At 45.5% G+C, this 20,660-nt stretch overlaps 1 protein-coding gene across 2 annotated transcripts in view; it reads right to left on the bottom strand.

Moving 5' to 3' along the window:
* Positions 1–8,682: 8,682 nt before the first annotated feature.
* Positions 8,683–20,660, bottom strand: part of LOC119180076 (uncharacterized) — a 39,175-nt gene continuing 27,197 nt past the window's right edge. Inside the window, exons 4-5 of one of the 2 annotated variants that reach the window (XM_075868137.1) lie at positions 11,170–11,270; positions 8,684–8,993 (exon numbers count right to left, since the gene is read on the bottom strand). In XM_075868137.1, coding sequence (XP_075724252.1) covers positions 8,976–8,993; positions 11,170–11,270 — 119 coding nt within the window. In that variant the 3' untranslated portion in view covers positions 8,684–8,975. Of the gene's footprint in view, positions 8,994–11,169; positions 11,271–20,660 lie in introns of both variants that reach the window. The other variant, XM_075868138.1, reaches the window with a different exon arrangement.

Here is a 20,660-nt window from a genome sequence, read left to right as displayed (position 1 = left end):
CAACAAAGAAAAAAATTATTGGTTGATCCGTTCATGTTAGCAATCATTATACCACAAAAGTAGAAGGCCTTTTTTTAAGAAGTTGTTTTGTGCTTACTCCGTGAACCTGTGAACAACATCATAAACGATATATTCCTATTTTCTTCTTTCGAGGAAAAATTTCCGCACTCAATTGAGTACAACGAAAAAATTTGTGAAAACCTGCATTAGTCGTCACCATGTATTTTGTCTTGTATTCATAGAAGTGCGTCAGTCATTTTTTTTTAATCCAGCTAGTTGGGGCACCTGGCGTATTATTTATCGTGGTCCAACAGCGTACTAACTAAATCGTTTTTTTCGTAGTGTGCTAAAAATATATCGCACTGAAAAAATGTTGCACTCATAGTAAAACTTACTCAGGCTTTATTTTTTGCGTTCAGCTATGGTTGTTTTGAAGCAAGTGAAACAACAGTGGGCGCCTTAGTTAAGGAAGCAGCATTCGTGGCTCCTGATGCAGGTAATTACGGATACAAGGTGAAGCTGCGAAGGCAATTTTATAAATAAATCTGGACAGCTGGTTTGTTAAGTATATTGACACGAGTTGAAGAAAGGCATGGATAATCACAGTGACAGCTATAGAAATGTGTGACCATTATTTCACTTAGTTTCGTTTGCCTGCCCAAAACAACGTGTATTTGCATTAGGACAACACTTATTGTGTACACTACAATTAAGAATGAAAGGGTGAGTATTCGTCTTACACAGTTTTTTGTTTAAAATATATTGTTACGTTTTATATTATAAATTTATGGAATCAACTTCCCTTGGAGAACGACACCTGCTTTACGCGATAAATAAGATACATAGCATTGGAATGCCTCACGTTACCCGTTACTCTTATTTTAAGACTTCATGGCATCCTGCAAAGCTTGCAGCAATTTTGAAATTCTGAAAAAATACTTCTAAATGTGACTTGCACTTGTGACGTACACTGTGCCTTTTTGCTGTACGTGATCCCATTACCAAAGAGCCATTCCTGCAAATAGTGAGCTTATGAAACCAACGCCTTGTTATAAAGTTCAATTATCTTTTTGAACTGTGCTTTTTCAATTTTGTCTTTTATAATACTTTATGATCTCAAACACTTCTGTGAGTAATGTCTGTGATTTTATGAACCAAATGATAAGGACAGAAGATAAACTTTGCACAAAGCAGTTCTTTACAAATATTGCAATGGCAGAAAAATCCACCAGAGTTTGAGTATCAACTGAGAAAGTGAGAGGAAGACAACGACGAAGCCATAAAATAAAAAACCCTGCTCAAAAGCAGCTGCTGTCTCTGTCTCTTGTTCTTATTGTACGTATATATACTCACAGACGAATGTTTCTATCGCAATAATGAATTTCTTTATTTTTTAGTCCATAGGAAGATACTGAATTTTTTTACAGCTTTCAAATAAAGAATATGCAATTTAAAGCTCTTTGATAAGGCGATCCTAGCAAGTACTGCGCAGCGTTTGGAAAAGCAATAAGAGATTGGCGACGTCGACCACGTATTAGGTATATAGCAGAACAACAAAGCTCGTCTGCAAGAACGGTCACGAATAGAAGGCGCGAATCGATAAACGCCGGAGCAATGTTTAGTGAGTGACATTTACTTCGCAATTTTACCCACTACATCAAAATTATGCTCAGTATTGGGGCATGTACTTGACGTTTTATATATTTCTCTATTAGGTGCTACTTTTCATAATTGATTGAATATTTCTATCTGCAACTAGGATCAATTTTTTTCTTATCAGAAATTGGCTAAAAAGGGTATTTGAGCGAAGTCGCCAATCGAGCAATTTTATTAGTTCGTAAAAACAATCGCCATCTGAACAATTTTTTGTTGTTTTTGTCATTTCCAAAAACAATAGGCGAGTTTTTTTTTAATTTGAGAAATCTCTTGTGATAAACGAGATATTCAGAACAAATTGTTCGTAGTGGTCTCCTTTAGCAAGTGATATTTTATTCTCCTGAGCAGTCAGCCACTTGTGATAATAAGAATGATTTGTGCCTCATGAAATTAACCTCATAGAAACAGGGGATGCTTTTAAGGAGTGCCTTACTGATGTCGTCATGTAATTATAGCTGTCCAAATAAATTAGTGCTTGATACTTGAGCAGTGATATTTGAGCACCAGGTGATAAGAAAAAATCACAGCATATCCACGGAGTGAATGATGATGAGTAGGGCGAAGCGTCCATCAGCCCGTCCGTGATTACGCCATCCGTTCGTTCCCGCTTCCGTCCGTCCGCGCGACCATCCGTGCGTCCATCAATGTCCGTCCGTCTGTCTGTGCGTCCATCCGTCCGTACATCTGCGCGTATATTCATATGTCTGCCCTTCTGCTAGTTTGTCTGTCCATTCATCCGTGCGTCGATCTAGTGAACACTCCAAGTACCGCCATCTTCTATCTAGCATCCCCTGTGGCACATACCCGCTTTAGAGTGGGTATGTGCCACCGGTGGCTACGTACTTCTACATACGTAGAAAGGATGGACAGACCCACGCCTTAAGGAGCTTCACCCCAAAAACGAAAGGCGTCGCATCACATTAAATATCTTACAAATGTATGAAATGAAGGTTTTCAAGTTCTCTACAAGCTCGTTTAGCTGGCAAAGGAACTCATTACAACAGCTGAAAGGCCAAATAATGCTGGATGAGCGTATTGTGTAATTTATTACAGAAAGTTTAATATATTATTCCCTAGATATGCTGGTGTGGTAATGTCCCGCAACACTTGCTCGTGACACTACAGAGACGGCCTATCTGAATCATCGTATTTTCAATGAAACGTCAAAACTTTTTAATTCATAGGAGAACAAATATTCATTGCAATATTTCAAATTTCAATAAATATTTGAAACAGGCATACGTTACCAAAAGACATGCCTCAGATGTGTAGTAATCAGATGGAAGTAAGTTCAACCTGGCAGCGTCCAGCGGAGACCGAGTTTTGCCTACCTGTGTTACGACGTTCTATATTTTCACGTAGGCTGCGGTGAGAGTGTTAATTTTTGTTTATTTTCTCCAGCACCACAAATCTCTCATGCTACAATGGCTTTTAAAGGGGTAATCTAATCGTTCGGCTGATTTTCTAGCTAGGACTTGGCGCATCTGCGTAATCACGCTGGCAGCAGCAGCACAGTAAGAATTCAAGTTTACTGCCCGAGTCGACATCGCGATGTTTAATTTTGGACGTGTATATGAGTTCCCAGAAGCACAACGGGGGAACAAGGCGCAATGGCAAGAAGGAGGGTTGCTTTTCTCTGCTCCGCTGTCGTTTTATTTCTTACTGACTACACGCCTCAAAGCGCGCAAGCTTTTTTAGGGCTACCATGGTACCCCCGCTACTTCTATAGCGGGTCGAGGAGGACACCATGCTCCCGTTGTGCATGCAAAAAAAGTGCATCGCCCAGCATTCTTAAGCCAATGACGCCAACTCCTAAGGCTTCGAAGGGGACAAAGTGACGCTGACAAGTTCAACAAGAGTCGGTGGCCAGCATTAACCAGAAAACCTCGACGGTAGAAACAATGGAGGCATAGTACACCGAGCACCCTTTCCCGAATGACATCAACTGAGACGTATGCTTCGCGCACCTCCAGTTCCTCATAGAAATATCACACGCCACCTTCGTCGTCTCCTGCCTGTTGGCACTACCCGTGACATGGGTGACACGTGGAGTGCCTTTTTTCTGTTTCTCCACCTCTCTTCCTCCCACCATTTCAGCTACCGTCTGAGACAGCTTTCGCGATGTTGAAAAAAAGCTTTTGGCACACGATATCTGCTTGACTCCTTCTTAGGGTTTGTGAATCCTGTTGCATAATCTGCACAACCTCTTGTCTTATACTTCTATACTTTTGTCTCACACCGTACCATGGTGTTGGCTATCAAATTTCTGGAAGAGCGACTCAGTGATGTCTACGTGCAACTCAGAGCCTCGTCTATGATGGTGGAAAGGAGTGATATGTTCCAGCACAGTCATCCACTCGCAAGACATCTTTTCGCTGAAGATGGTGGTCCAGGTCGAAAAGAAGTCTTTTAAAGAATGTCTTGTGCAGCAGTCTCTGAAGAACATGCGAGATAGAGTTTGTTCACTTCTGTTTTCCCATTAACTCCTACCACAATTCCATCACGCCAACATTCTTGAACTACACGTTGAAGGGTATGACAAAGCTAATGCACTATTGCTTTTTTTATACTAGCAAGGTAAATTGAAGACGTTTTGGTCATGAACTGGTGGTTCTGAAACACGCGTTCTGGGCTTCATGAAATGGAGCTGCTGCGCTTGGTTGACACTTCTATGATCAGCTGGCAGACAAATCTCCTACCCTCCCAGCACTTGACCCAAGCAGAACAACCGTGCATAGACGCAGTGATTTGCAAAGCCGCAAAGCTGCTCTATAAATTTCGGAACAGCTCTTCCACAAGTCTTCTTTGTAATTTGAAGACAGACAACACAATAGGATAGCTGCTAGAGACAGATTAGATCAGCCAGTGCCAACGTCTCCTATACTCACTCTTACTGGGTGCCATCCCCTCTCTCGGCTAGGATACTCTGTCTTACCGCTTAAAAGGCTCGTAAACCAGCTCCAATAATTTGAAAACATGTCAAGTATATGAGCGCATTGTGTGAAGATTGCTGTCGTGATCAATGATTCCTCAAGTGGCAGCGCTACGAGCCGCCGGCGTGCCCCAAATTTTTAAAAACAATTACTCCTCCTTTCGGGGTCTTTCAAGACTCCACGTGAAGATCCGTGCCTTATCTCTGACGCGCCAAGCCAAATATGCTGCTTGGCTGGGCATGAGCCTTCCACTTCCGGTCAGCCTGCAAGCAGCTCTCCAGGCTGCTTGTTGTTGTTCGTCGTGCTGCCAGCGTGTGTGCTCCCGCTTACGAATCAGCTACTGTGGCTGGCTTGTCTCCTTAGGGGCCCATCGATTTGGCGATTTTTTGAAGGCGTGCGCGCAACGCAGGGTTCATACTGGCACAATTACGGCAGCCACGGTTCGCCAACAAGCACGCAGCTACAACGCAACTGATGAAGTTGACCACTGGAGTAGTGGCAACCTGAAGTAGACGATGTTTCATGCAGCGTCAGCGATAATGTACGCCATGCGATATTGGAAGGGGCACGAGATTGGAAGGGGCATTGGAAGAGGGCAAAGCGGCCTGGAAGTTGATACCAGCGGAGGGAAGCATACAAAAGAGCGAAATGAGTAACCGTCGCAGCTTCGATAATCAAACGCGTCTAACTGTGCTATCTTTTCTCCGTGTCTTAAAATTTTCACGGTTCCGTGTTTATCGTGCACTCATGCACAATTCACCACAGCTCAATTTTGATTACTGAGTTGTTTACGGACCTTTAAGGCTGAAACTAATCCCACTACCTTTTTACCTGTGGTACAGGAAACAATCATACCTAGCGAAGTAATCTATATCAGGAGCTTGAGAAGCGATGGCACAAATATTGTGTACGATACATTAGCCGGATGCTTGAAAACATGGAGGAATCGCATACTCTCTACAATGAAAGAGCACGCACTGAATTTGGTTACACCTAGATAGTGTTGGATGGCACCGACTACCATGCAGGACTCTGCTGCTATATGTGGTAAGATTGCAATTTAGGTTCAATTCTTGGTGTTGCTACGAAGAATTAATACGCAATCTGTGTTCGAAGGGAGGGGTATTTATTGCCAGAGACTTGCAAAGGGCATGTCCAGTCTTTCTTTCAGCACATGGCATCCCGAGAGCAGGACAACAATTTTTATTGCGATTGCAAATATATGGGCACTTTAGGCTACATTTCGCCACCGGCGTCGGCGTAAATATCGGCGTCGATGTTCTGCACTGTATTTGTATACGTATTAATATATAAGAAAATTCAAAAAAGAAAAAAAATCCAGATAAATCGGCTCCGGCACGCTGAATTGAATGAGGGACCTCTGCGTCGTGAATGCGAGGTGTTAACCACTGAGCCACCGAGAGTTAACTCCTTCAACGGTCGAATGGCAAGCTATTTATACCTATACGACTTACCGCTGTTGGTGGGCATGGCAGGGGGGGGGGGGGGCGATTGTGTTTTCAGCATTATCAGCAAGATGGTACAAAAAGCGCGCAACAGCTCTTCTCATCTCTCACGCAAACTTTGGCCTGCTGAGAGGAGGGGAGGGGAGTGGACAATCTCTCGAGCGCCCTTATCTCCCGGTGGAAAGGATAATCCGTCTTGGCTGGCGGTGGGCTTGACTTGAACAATTATGTTGTAGTTACGGGGCGCACAAATACCACCGCAATCGTTTCACAGCCTCCGCTTGCAAAACGGGCGTGCTTTTCAGACACAGCGAGGTAACAATTGAGACGCTTATTCGCATACATCTGTACTTGTGAGTACGTTTCGTGCATCATTTGTGCGTGAGAGACGCGGGGCACGTTTCGATCTGCTTGCCAATCTGTGCGTGACTTTCCAATTTGTTGCCATCGCGTTCATTGCTTCACTTTTGCGGCAAGGCTGTGACTTTTTTTGCCATATTGCACGCTTTATATTTATTGCTACTTTTTGCATCTGCTTACTCTGTACTCTTGGTGACGCCTCTCTGCCGGGCAATGGGCGCGCACGCGCTGTTGTCAACTAAATGTTTCTCCAGGTTAATCGGCTTGGCAAAGCTACCAGTTCATAGTAGGCGGATGTTCTTCTCATTTACAAAGACCTTCTCACCACTATACGATATCGTACTATTTTCGTGCGACTTCTCAACACATCTTCGAAACAGCTTCAAAACAGTTATCACTTGCCGAAGCATTGTGGGTTTATAGCTCAACTTAAAGTAGCGCTGCTTTAGCGCGAGGCAACTTTTCATTTTTGGCCATGTCATCTATGCGGATGATGTTCTTTCTGTTCCGACAAATGTGCGTGCCTTTGCCAAATTCTCTAAGCCGAAAATGCTGAACTTCCCAGCTTCCTCGCCCTTTGTTCGTATTTTCGTCGTTTTCTTCGGAACATTGCCTGCCTCATATCGCCTTTCACTGAACTCTCCGCTGGAACCATCACCTTATCCAGGATGCAGCGGCTGCATTTCCGATAGAGGCGGAAATGTTGTTGGCCCGTGTGCTCAGATTTGGGTACACGTTAAAGAACCCCAGGTGGACGAAATTTCCGGAGCCCTTCACTATGGCGTCTCTAATAATCATGGTGGCTTGGGACGTTAAACCCCACATATCAATCAAATTATGACCTGTCCGGGTATTTACAAGCATCTTATTATGCATTCGTCACATTTCGTCGCCTTCTTACGTCACCGTCTATTTTGTGACGTTTTGGTCCACTTGCCCTGACTAAAATTCTCACGAAAGCTAGCGGTGTCTGTCTTAGGGATGTGCTCACCCAGCGTAAACGAAGATTTGATGAATACTTCGTCTCCTACGCCAGTCGTGCTCTAATCAAAGCCGAAGCCCACTATTCACTTACAGAAAAAGAGTGCTTAGCCATTGTGTGGGCCATAGGAAAGTTTCAATTCTATCTCTATGGGCACCCATTTAGTGTTGTTACGGAGCACCGACAGACTCCAATAAACAAACACAGAATCATCACTGAGCCTACCATGCAACCAGTGCGTCAACACGTTTGCCACATCTCACTGAAAGAACAGTACGCTATTCGTAGGTAAGTCAAACAAATGCTCGATGACGATGTTATTCAATCGTCTGCAAGTCCGTGGGCGCCACCCTTTGTACTGGTTTAGAAGAAAGATGGCTCGCACTAATTTTATGTAGATTACCGCAAGTTGAACTTCATTACTAAGAAAGACTGGATGCAGGGATCGCATAGTGATTAGAATATCAGCCTCGCATGCAAGAGGTCCGCAGTTGGAATCCTGGTGCGGTGCCATTTTCACCACATTTAAAAAATCTATCCACGTGATGATCGAATTGCATTAAAGGGGCCTGAGGAGTGGCCTCCCCAGTGACCACCACCGGTAACGTATTCTCTCACCAGAGAATAATTGGCCACCCCGGTGAAGTGCTTGGCCACTACATCCCAGATGAATACGCATTAACCCACGGCCTTAGTCTCCTGTGAAACCACTGACCAAAGTGGTGATCAGATATGCGGCACAGCAGAGGGGTCTTAAAATCTGTGGGTCCGGACAGGCCTCCATTGCAACCTGAACTTGTCAGTGTTTAACGCTGGAAAAATCTCGTGAAGCGAAAGGGTGTCTTGAAGGGTCAGTGTGTACATAAAACTGAGAGAAACAGAGCGAAAACAGAACAAAGGAAAAATACTACAACACGACGCTTGTGTTGTTTGGTCACTCTTTTGTTTTGTGTTTGATGATCATTATTTCTTCGTTATGTTTTTGCGGTGTTTCCCGTCAGTGTATTGAGGCAAGATCCTTTTGCGAGATAAAAATTTTGCAGTATAGAGAGTTTAAATTTCTATTCAAGCCTCTGCTGCGCAAATTTACATCTTCACAACATGTTGACAATAAAATCCAATTGAGCTAAAAACCTACAGTGCTCAACACCAATTTCAAACTCATGTGTAGTCATTTTTTTGCTTTACCCACCAGTGAAAGAGTAGTGTCGCACGCGAGTTTATGGTTAATAATTCATTATTTGAAAGAGTGGTAGACCCACTACGCAAAGTATTAGTGAGGAACACTGTTTTATTCTGGCGTCGCCAACACTTCAGCTCTGTCAAAAAACTTCAGTTGACAATGAGCAGTTCTAAAACTACAGAATGCATTATTTTTTTGTAAGTATTTTTGGTGGCTCCGTCACAATTCCTTCTTCTTCTAAGCTAATTTTAGAGTAGTTTTATCAATATCAACATATTAACGGCAATGATCAGTTCTTCAGTTTTTTACTGCCATATCCAGCTTTCCGTAGGCCAAGGAGGAGCCCTTGTAGCAGTCACTCACTTCAATAGTTTCACCGGAACGTGTTCCCCATATTATGCAGTCCAGTTTCTCTGTGAAAGAAAATAGTAAACAGAAAAACTGAATGCTGCACCGATGACGGTGCGATGCAATACTAGCAGTAAAAAAGGCAGTTGGGGACAATAGTGAAAACATGATCGAGCTACATAACTTGTATAAAATACTGATTTGCCCAATTACTGTGATTATTTGTATATTTAATCTCAAGCCTCTCATGTTTCATGACTATGCTAGATTTGTAGTGGTAATTGTGGCAACAGATAAATGAAGCCAGACTCCGTAGTTGTTCTTTTTTTTTACTTCAGAGCTGATTCTGCCGTCGCCTACTCAACTTCTTCACCCTGTGGGCAAAAAAAAAAGCGAGGAAAGCGAAGGAACAAGAGTAGAGCTATCTAAGAGTTCTCACGCCGTGCGGTTTAATGTCGCCATCACGCTTGTACGCGTCCCGACAGTTTAATAACTTTGGTTTTAACTTTCATTAGTTTTAGCGTGGGTGAAAAATCTTCTCGGTGATGTTTTGTAGAAAAACAAACTTCTTCGGCGAATAAAATACTCAGGTTCTGGTAGTTACGACTTTGTACAATAAATTTCAAAATGTTTGATACAGTACCGAAAGAAGCAAACACAGTGCCGATATTTTGTGACATAGTTCAGAAAAATAGCACTTATACCCGTATTGCAGCGTCACTTTGGCGATGAAGCTGTCCATGAAAAAATATGGGTTAGACTTTTTTCTGTAGTGTACTTTACTGGTATAAGCTCTAAAAATCAGCTTTTGTTTTATGTGAGAAAAAGTTTTCATACGGAATAACGTATCTGGTATCAGCAGATTTCGTCACTTGGTATCTATCACAGTGTGATGTTACACCAATGAATTACACCATGAAGTCATATTGGTGTATGATATCCGCCTAAATAATGCGTTCTGCGGTGTACTCGGCGAAAGGTGAGTATAGTTTTATTTAGATGATCAGATGATCTGAGGAGACTCAGTACAAAGCACAAGCAACGTTTTGATTATTTTTTCTCTCCAAGCCCACAGGGAATGCGTAATAGGAGATGGCAATACTTGGAGTGTTCACTAGATGGATGCACGGGCGGACGCATGCACGGACGGACAGACACATTAGCAGACGGACGAACCAATGAATGAATGCGCGGAGTGGGTACGTGCCTCAGGGGATGCGAGAGGGCGGTACTTGGAGTGTTCACTAATTGGAAGCATGGACGGATGGACAGAATGACTAAAAAACGGACGGACAGATGGACGGACGCGTGTGCGTACGGACGGATGGACGGACAAACTGACGGATAGACGAATGGATGGACTCACGGACGGACGCATGAACAGACGGATCGACGCATGGATGAACGCATGGATGCTCGCGCGGACGGACGGAAGCACGGATGGGCTGACGGACGCTTCGCCCCTCTTATCATCATTCACTCCATGAATATGCTGCAATTTTTATATTCTGACTGCAAGAAGTGACAAAGCTAAGCGCTACGCGCAGCATAGTTACAATAAACACCAGGCGGTCTTAATCTAGCGCAGTTTAAACCCCCGTGCGCTTGTGTGGGGCCCAGTACGCCATGAATCGTCATCACTTTTTTTTATATAGTCGCGATAGTGCGGCCATGTTCTCTTTCATATAAGCGCAGAAATAAAGCACCCACTATGCTTCCGTAAGACCTGACGTGTTGGAGCTGTCAGAGATGACGTTAGAGAAATATGACTGCGCCATTTGTAATGGAGGGAAAGATTTATACCACTCGCGTATTGCTTATTTGATGTGTGACATGTTTGGTGTTGTTTGACGCTTTTTGTATAATTTATAAGTTGATGCGATAGTTTGGATAATACCATGCATTCTTTCGCAAGCAGTGGCATGACTGTTCGTTCGGGAACTCCACTATAATTCAAACGCCCCCGTTCTATTTACGCACGAACATAATTTTTTTTGCATTGTGCACAAAGGTGTTTCGTTGGGTTTCAGCACCGCAGAGAAATTTGTCACGTTTAAAAAATTTTTACAGTAATATATAAAAGAGCTGCTGCGTCTAACTTTCCTAGAACAGCGAAAAACACCAGTGAAAAAACCTGGGAGAATCGCAATGGTGTAATTCTACGTCGTACGCAAGTGAGGTGCGCCCTGTAGAGGCCACTTCTACAACTCCTCAGTCCCAAGGTAAACGAACCAGACTCACCGTCACGGCGGCATCGCGATAATCATTCCTTGCCACAGGCACAGCTTCAGTGGTTGTCCGGACAAGGGTAGCTGCTGTTTTTTTCTCTCTTACGTGATCTTCTACAAAATAATCAGAAGTCACAACGGTGCCAAATATAATTATGGTATTGCGCAAACATCCATTTCCGCTTGGCATTTCAACACACTATAAGTATAAAGAAACACCGCTGTTTTTTAGTTAGAGGGTGAACTTGCAGCAGTAACCGACATGTGCTATATGGAAGAACAGAAAAAAAAGCACCATCTCCCGCCAAAGGAAACCTCGTCTACATACGAAACAGCAGGCACCAACGCTTACACTGGTGGCGACATTGAGGCTGCCGCTTACCGCTGCGTTGCACAGCGTAGAAAATAGAGAGGTGCAAAGCACGCAGTGACGGAATGGTGTTTCCTACTGGAACATCCCAGTTGCCCCTAATAAACAATGAGAGAGGGGAGACTCCGAGTGAACACAGAGTCCCGCAGTCTGGTTTTAGTCAACGCTCACGCAATGAATTTTAATTGTTCAGCAACTCACAGGAGAAATCTCTCACCGGCACTGCATCGGCGATCAAAACACAGTGCTGATAGATACGAGTGGCCATCGAACGGTTGCGGAGCGCGAGCAGTCTGTGTTATAAAATGCGAAGCATCTCCTAGTGGGCTTCGGCGACATTGAGCCTATCTATCTATCTATCTATCTATCTATCTATCTATCTATCTATCTATCTATCTATCTATCTATCTATCTATCTATCTATCTATCTATCTATCTATCTATCTATCTATCTACCTATCTATCTATCTATCTATCTATCTATCTATCTATCTATCTATCTAGCCGCCCACGTCTTTTAGCTCTCCTGGCTGTACCAGTTATGAAACTAATATCAAAATTGATGTGGCAAAACTGAACTGAATGACGAGTAAAACTGACTAGTCATAACATGAAAATTATGACGAGTATGTCACGAACGTCATGATTTACATTTCATTATCTTGCTGTTCTTGTGGTGCTTTTGTTCACATGACATAATGCAAAACTCGTGTGTTATGACATAACTGCATGAGGAACATAAGTGACAGACCCTAACGTGGAAATCATGTCATGTAGGTCATTACTACGCACGCCACGCCCATGGTGCGCTCGCGCTCGTTTCGCTAGCTTCACATATGCCTAATTTGGTATTAGGGGACATGAATGGTCATCAAAGGTATATGACTGACGCAAACACAATAATCATGAGATGCGTGATGATGATTATATGTGAGGTTCAACGACCGAAAACAACAATATGATTGTGATGGACGCCGTAGTGGAGGACTTCCGAAATTTCTACCACCTGGAGTTCTTTAACAAGAAGGCAAATCGGAGCACATGGGCTTACGGCATTTTCGCCTCCATCGAAAATGCGGCTGCTGCAACCGGGACTCGATCCCGCGACCTGCAGTTTAGCAGCCGAGTACCTTAGCCACTAGACCACAACGGCGGGGGATGCGTGTCACGAAAAGAAAATGACTACATGCTACGCTCGTGATGCGCTCGCGGTCGTTTCGATAGCTTCACATGTACCAAACACGATATTACGCCAGGCTAACGGACGGTGAAGGTAAATTACACGTCCAAACATGATAAATATAACATGCTGTCATGCAAAACATTACTATGTGCTACGATCACAGTGTGCTCGCACTCGTTTCGCTATCTTCACATATACAACTTGGTGTTTCCTGGCGTCAATCAACTAGCAGACTGCCAGCGTCGGCATTGGGAGGTGAGAGAGCGGCGGAGCGTAGGAGAGAGTTGGGTGGACGGCAAGCATGCGCTATATATTCACATTTGAAGGAGAAGAGACCAGAAAAGGGGAGCAGCACGCGCACTGAAGAGCAAAAGCGAGACAACAGGAGAAGCGCGTCAGGTGGCAGAAGAAAAGTGGACAGAGTAACACGCAGCTGTTGGAAAAAGAGGAGGAGGGGAGCTGCGCATGCGTTGTGTGAGCGCGTACGCCAACGCCGACGCTGTGGGACACAGACAAGAAAAAGAGATGCTTTGCATCTAACAGTGAGTTGCGACTTATTAGGAAAACTTATTTTTGAATTTATGTTGGAGCTCTCTTTACAGAACTTGGGGACTGACCAAAAATTCACCCCCCCCCCAAAAAAAAAAATATTTCCCTCAATTTTATGCGAAAACAGCTTTGCGCTAGTCACAAAAGTCTTGGTTTCGCCACAAGAATGCCAAGATTATTGTGACTGAAATAAATCACTATGCTGGATATTGCAAAGCTTGCCATTTCAACAGCAGCTTGAAAACTACTAAGCATGCCCACGTAGTCACTAGTATTCCACTGCGTCGGCAGATATGAAGATTCTGTGTGGACACTGTTGGTGCTGTCGGCGAGAGAAAATTTGTCATCAACACTACATTCTTGCCATCAACTTAACCACCTTTCACCATCAGCACCGACAGGTGCTGTTAGTTCAAGGTGGTAGTTTTGATGACAAGAAATTCTGGTATGCAGAGTATTTAGAGCCTTAAAAAAGGAATCACTCGCACATAATACACACCCCATTTTGTGCGTAAAACAGGGTGGTCGTATTGAAAAGCAGTATATCATATTCCATTTCATAGAACACTCCTGTCGTGTACGCGAGAAGCTGTACCATGTATATAGGGCGCCTCTATTTTACCAATCAAAACACTTGCGTCTGTTCTAAGGAATCTCATGGAATTTGTTCTCACTGCACCAGACCGAGTGCAACTTTACAGCATTGCGAGTCAACCAAAATGTGACGATAGGCACTCCGCCCCGCCGCGGAGGTCTAGTGGTTAAGGTACTCGGCTGCTGACCCGCAGGTCGCGGGATCGAATCCCGGCTGCAGCGTCTGCATTTCCGATGGAGGCGGAAACGTTGTAGGCCCGTGTGCCAAGATTCACGTTAAATAACCCCCAGGTGGTCGAAGTTTCCAGAGCCCTCTATTACGGCATCTCTCATGATCTTGTGGTGGTTTTGGGGCGTTAAACCCTGCATATCAATCAAACGATAGGCACTCCCTTGAACATGAACTGGAGAGGCAGGCGAGGCCATGGTGGGACAGGCTTTTTTATCACGCCGCAGATAGGCATACCTACTCTTCGAGAGAGTTTGTCAATTTCTTTGGTGAGCCGTTAGCCGCACCACGCCCCGAGCACCATCTTATTATCGTGACTTCAAACCACTCTTGTCAGCAACGCCAGCTCTATGTGGAACGGTGAACATGAGCCACCATATTCACACCATCCCGTTGCAGCGCACCGGATGTGTATATTCACGCGTGAAATGGTTGCGTGATCTTATTGTTGTAATTCGTTTGTCTGAAATCTTACCTTTGACACAGACGGACTGATCAAGCACTCATTTATCAAAACATTATTTGAAGAACTATTTACAGTATAGCAAATAATTTACGATGCTTTTGAGTGTAAATGTTCCACAAAGCGTAAGAAATGAGTTTATTCAATGAAAAATTGCGTTGATTCACACTGGCTGACACCGTATAAAACTGCAAACTTACGATGTATAGCTTGCAGCGGTCACTCGGGCTTCATTTGTAGCGAAAATATTTTGAATCCACAGACACTTTTGCTTTTGTTTGAAGCTTGTCAAAGCACGTCCATCACGCACGTACTTCTCGAATTAGTCCCGTTCTCTTGTTCCAGTAGCAGCCTGTACGTGCTTAACATTTACAGTGCACCTAACGCCAGGAACGATGACTTCGGTCAGCTATTCGCACAACTATGCAAGTTGGGTAAACACATAGTTATTGCAGGATATTTCAACGCCCCCATGCGGCTTGGGGCTACGCAACAGAAACGCCTAAAAACCGACAACTCGCACAGGTTCTCGCGATTCATCGCAAGCCCATGCTGACGATACCTGATCAACCGAATCGCTTAAGTAATAGTGTAAGCAGGGACACATGCCCCGACCTCACGATAGTCAAGGGAGTTAGTCACCATTCCTGGTGAACCCTCATAGTGAATCTAGGCAGTGATTACCGTATACTAACTACAGAGCACCAAGTAGCAGCCACGCGCGCCCCAGAGCACACCATCAAATAAAAAAAATTTGGATACATTTGGGCGTAATTGTACAACTACCCATCAGGACTCTCCCTCCCTAGAGGCTTGGATACTGCAACTTCAGTCCGATTTTCAAACAGCTACCAAACTCATCGCTGCAACGACCGAAACGTCATATGTGGAATGGCATCTGCTGTATCTTTGGGATGATCACAGAGGCTTGACACGGCGGTGTCAGCGGCAGAATCATAACGAAAACTTCGTCTCTGAATCGCCCAATTAGGTGTTGAGGCACATGACTATGCGAACATCCTCACAAGCAAGAATTGGCATAACTTCTGCGATCGACTCAACGGCTCACTAAGTACACCTCGAATGTGGCGTATACTCCGTGCTTTCTCAAATCCCACGCAGACAAAATCACACACTGCTAACGCAATCCGCACCATTCTCCACAAATCAAGGCTTGACGATACCACCCTGCTGCACACATTAAAGCAACATTATGTATCCATGGGCCTCCGTCCCGCCTATTGTGATTATCTACACGTTCACGATACCCCTCTAGAGGAGGACATTACAGAAGCAGAGGCTAGGGCAGCCTTGCAGAGCATTAAGCGTAGCACGGCACCCGGGACAGGTAGGATTACGTACGCAGTTCTGCGTAATTTAGATAACCGGTTCATCGAATATTAACCCGACTTTTACAACGAACATTGGAACAACAGAACGCGACCACAGGAGTTGCGACACGTAGAAATCATACTTATTCCAAAGCCTGGCAAGCCGCTATCCCTCCATAATCTTTGCCCTCTATCCTTAACTTCATGTGTAGTTAAATCTTTGAACGTGTTGCACTCTCTCGGCTATAACCATTTCTCGAAGACAATAACTTTTTTCCTGACACACTATTCGGCGGCCGTCCTGGTATCTCTACACAGGACGTATTATTACAGCTTAAAGAGGACGTATTCGATAGCCCCACTTCAAAGAAGGTCCGAGCTATTCTGGCCCTGGATAGGAAGGGTGCTTTGACAACGTCTCTCATGACTTTATTCTTGACAATCTCGCTTCATCTCAGTGTGGCTCACGTATCCACAATTACGTCAGGTTCCTTCTTTTTTACCGCACGGCCACTATTTGGATAAGAGACCTCCGGTTGGACGTCATTCATCTCGCAGGCAGAGGAACACCGCACGGCTCGGTTCTCTCACCCACATTGTTCAACGTGGCTATGGTTAAACTCCCTTCCCTATTACAACAGTATCCCAACATCCAGAATATGGCATCTATGCAGGTAACATTACAATTTGAGCAACCAAAGAATCAGACGGAACCATTCAGGATGCCTTACAGGAAGCTGTGTCTGTGGTACAAGACTATGTCGCTGCCGGTAGCCTTACGGGCGCAGTGTAAGAGTTGTTATTGGTATACAAGTGGTGCCAAAAAACCGCTGATTCTCCTGACATTGCGCTGTTTCTTGGTGAACACCCTATTCCTCTGGTACCTCGAGTTCGCAATTTAGGCGTCTACCTTCAGTCCGAAGGCAAGGCCTCGCACACTATACACCTTCTGGCGGAGCAGATAACTCAAATTACACACATGATCCAACGCATCACCAATCGCAAAAGAGGCATCTGTGAGCAGGATGTCATCCGCTTAGTACAAGCACTTATTGTTAGTCGGCTTACACAATGTCATGCTAGCTCAAATAAAAAAATTGCCCGCAGCTTCCCTCGGGGGAACACTGAGGAGGATGCGGGGCATATAATTGGTTAACGCGGTGTTAAAGTGCGACTTACTTGGGTCGATGGCTAAATTGGTTAACGTGGTTGTGAAATGGGGTGTTAAATTGCGACTTACTTGGGTCGATGGCTAAATTGGTTAACGTCGTTGTAGGAGGGGGTGTTAAATGAGTGAACACGTACACACGTATGCGAAAGGGCGGCGCTGGTCGAAGGGACGTCGATCATTGCGTTTGTGGATTCGTTGGAATTCATTTCACCACGACCTTGGACGTCGACGCGCCGTACAAACCAACCGACGAGCGGCAACTGAGCGAGCGAGCGCCGACCTTGAGTATATATACAGCGCGACGGCGCATGCACTGTCAGCTGTCGAATGTTCAAGAAGGGGGAGAAGCGCAACGGCGCATGCGCGCGCGTCAGCTGCCGATGTTCTCGAAGCGCGACGGCGCATGCGCGCGCGTCAGCTGCCGATGTTCTCGAAGCGTGACGGCGCATGCGCGCTACATTATACAGCTAGCGAATGTTCGTGAAGAGGAGAAGCGCACGCGGTGTGTAGAGGAGGAAGGGTGCACAGATGGTGGAGGAGTGAAGCGCGCGCGCTGTGTAGAGGAAGAAGGGATGCACAGATGGTGGAAGAAGGAGGAGGAAGCTTGCGGACGGCGCCGCACTACAAACCTCGAGTATTAGATGCTCCGCATCTAAAAAAAGATGGACATCCTTCTGCGAACAGCTGTGAAGGCGGCTCTTGGCTTGCCTCCACACGAATGTAAACATTGCCTCGGTAGCGAAAGAGGAGGACGGGACGGCGGCCAACGTGGTCGTGTCATTCTCTCGCCACTTTATTAACCAAGGCGATTTGCCGAAGCGGAGCGGCAGCCGCTGCAGCGTCCAAACCGCCAGGTCAGAAGCTCGTTCTCTTCTCGCGCAGCTCGAGCTATGCATGAGCTGCGCGAGAGGCGCGGCGCGGTGGCTATGACAAGGTGATGATGATGAATGTCGATGATGATGTAGCGGGGTGCTACAAAAGTATGCCACAGATAGGCTCCCACTGCAGACAAGTGGCCGTGGGCACTTAAAGAAAAAAAATGATCAGACGGAGCTTGTCAGAATGGGTGCCGGCCTGATCCTTTCAATGCTGACTGTGTCTTCATGCCCATTACGCAGGATTGTAAAATGATGTTCAGAACGCTTGATGACTGGGAAAGGGCCGTCATAGTGAGGCTGAAGAACACGGCGAGACGCATCGACACGAACAAAAACGTGTGAAGATGTCTGTAGGTTTGCCGGCAGAAAAACGTCGTTCTTAGTGTGAGCTGAAGTTGAAAATGGGCGCAAATTTTGCATGAAGATCCGCAGACGCTGGACAAAAAAAGGTGGATCCGAAACACTCTGCGTAGTAACAAGGCTAACGAGGTCACCAGGCGAACGGAGTGTGCACCCATAAAGCATCTCGGCTATAGCAGGCAAGTTCTGGCCGAAGTGTTGAACGCAGGCCGAGAAGCACGATGGGGAAGTGTGATATCCAATTTTCGGTGCTGACTCAAACTGGCTGCCTCGATCAGTAGTCATCGTTGATGGTTCACCGAAATGGCTAATCCAGGTTGCAAGAAAGGTACGAGCAACTGTTTCTGCCGTGATGTCAGGCATTGGTGCTGCTTCAGGCCACCTAGTGTACCTGTCAATACACGTAAGAAAATACGTATTTCCCCGACATGGAGGTAATTGCCGGCAATGTCCAAATGAATGATGTCGAAACGTGCATCAGGGAGAAGGAATTTTCCCCATGGAGGCTTGGTGTGCCGTTGCACCTTGATACGCTGGCATGCTCTGCAAGTGCGAACCCAGTCACGAATGTTAGCGTGTATGCGCGGCCAGACATGGCGTTCAGTGACCAGATGTTGCGTAGCTCTTACGCCTGGATGCAGATGGAGTGGAGGGTGTTAAAAACAGCACGATGAAGCTGTGAATGAACATAGATACGAGTGCAGTTGTGTGAAACATCGCACCAGAGCGTAACGCCGTCGTCGGGAAAGTTGACTTGTTCCAGTCAGAGGCAAGTAAAGGATCGGAGTCGTGGAAGCTCATCGTCTGATGCTTGTGCCTCCGCGAGCAAGGACAATGAAAGGTCGGTGGTGCCTGTCGTGGCATTGATGGTAATACGACTGAGAGCGTCCACTGCACTGTTAAAACTGCCTTTTACCTAATGAATGTTTGTGGTGAATCCGGCCATGAAAGCAAAGTGTCAAAGTTCTCTAGGAGTGTGCGTGGCACTACAGGAACGTAAAGCCGAAACAAGGGGCTTGTGGTCGGTAAGAATGGCAAATTGTCGCCCTTCAAGGAAGTACCTGAAGTGCTTCACCGCAAGGTAGGCCGCGAGGAGCTCCCGTCCGAAAGTACTATATTGGCGCTCAGTGTCGCGTAACTTGCGGGAAAAGAAGGAAATCGGAGACCATGCACCATTGATTCATTGATGAAGAGCGACCCGAACTGCTTCTGAAGATGCGTCCACCATGAGGCTAGTGGGAGCAGTTGGTGAAGGGTGGTGCAGGAGGGTGGCCTCGGTGAGCTTTGTTCTAACGGAGGCAAAAGCTTGATCCGCGACCGTGTCACAGGGAAGTGCGTCTGACTCGGCTTGCGAAGTAGAGAGTAGTGCTTCCAGAGGCTGCAGCAGTGTAGAGCATGTAGGGATGAAGCGGCGATAAAAATTGACGAGTTCGAGAAAACGTCGTAACGTCGTAGACTGCGTATGGACGTGGGAGGCGGGTACTGGAGGATAGCTTGAACCTTGTCAAGTAGAGGAGTGATGCCATCTTTATGATCTGATGTCCGAGGAATGCTATCTCCGAGACTCCAAACTGACACTTTTCTACATTGGTGACAAGGTCGTAACCACGCAGTCGAGTGAAAAGCTGACGTAGATGTTCCTTGTGCGTTTCAGCGTCCTTGCTGGCAACGAGAAGATCATCCATATAGGTGAAACAAAACAGCAAGCCTCTTATAACTTCGCCTATAAAACGCTGAAATATCTGAGCTGCGTCTCTCAAACAGAAACACATTCGTAAATACTCATAGAGCCCAAATGGAGTAATAATTGAAGTTTTGGGAATATCAGAAGGCTCAACAGGGATCTCATGATAAGCTTTCACAAGACCAATCTTCGAGTATACAGTTGTGCCGGTTAAAAAGGCAGTAAAGTCCTGATTATTGGGTGACGCGTATGGATCTGGAACGGTGACTGCATAAAGAGCACGATAATCACCACAAGGCCGCCAGTCATTGTTCTTCTTGGGAACCATGTGTAGCGCTGACGACCACGAGCTTGCTGACGAACGAATGATTTGCAACTGTAACATTTGCTCAAACTCGTTGCGAGCAATTCGATGTTTATCAGGGTCAAGTCGGCGAGGGCGGCAGTGATCCGGTGGGCCTATGGTAACGATGCAGTGGGTCACAGTGTGCTTGGGGGTCTTATTCATTGGAGACTGCGTTTTTATCTCCGGAAACTCTTTGAGCAGAGCTGTACATGGTGACGTGGACAGTTTCACAAAAATGGGGTTTAGGGCCATAGCGCGTGATAGAAAACCATTGACCGATAAGCCGGTATAGCTATCCACCAGGCGACAGCAGTTCATATCCACGAGCAGATGAAAATGCCTTAAG

This window comes from Rhipicephalus microplus, chromosome 7 (assembly GCF_043290135.1).
Source record: "Rhipicephalus microplus isolate Deutch F79 chromosome 7, USDA_Rmic, whole genome shotgun sequence".
NCBI classification, from domain to species: domain Eukaryota; kingdom Metazoa; phylum Arthropoda; class Arachnida; order Ixodida; family Ixodidae; genus Rhipicephalus; species Rhipicephalus microplus.
The sequence above is the reverse complement of the archived record's forward strand: the minus strand, read 5'-3'. Positions and strand labels throughout refer to the sequence as shown.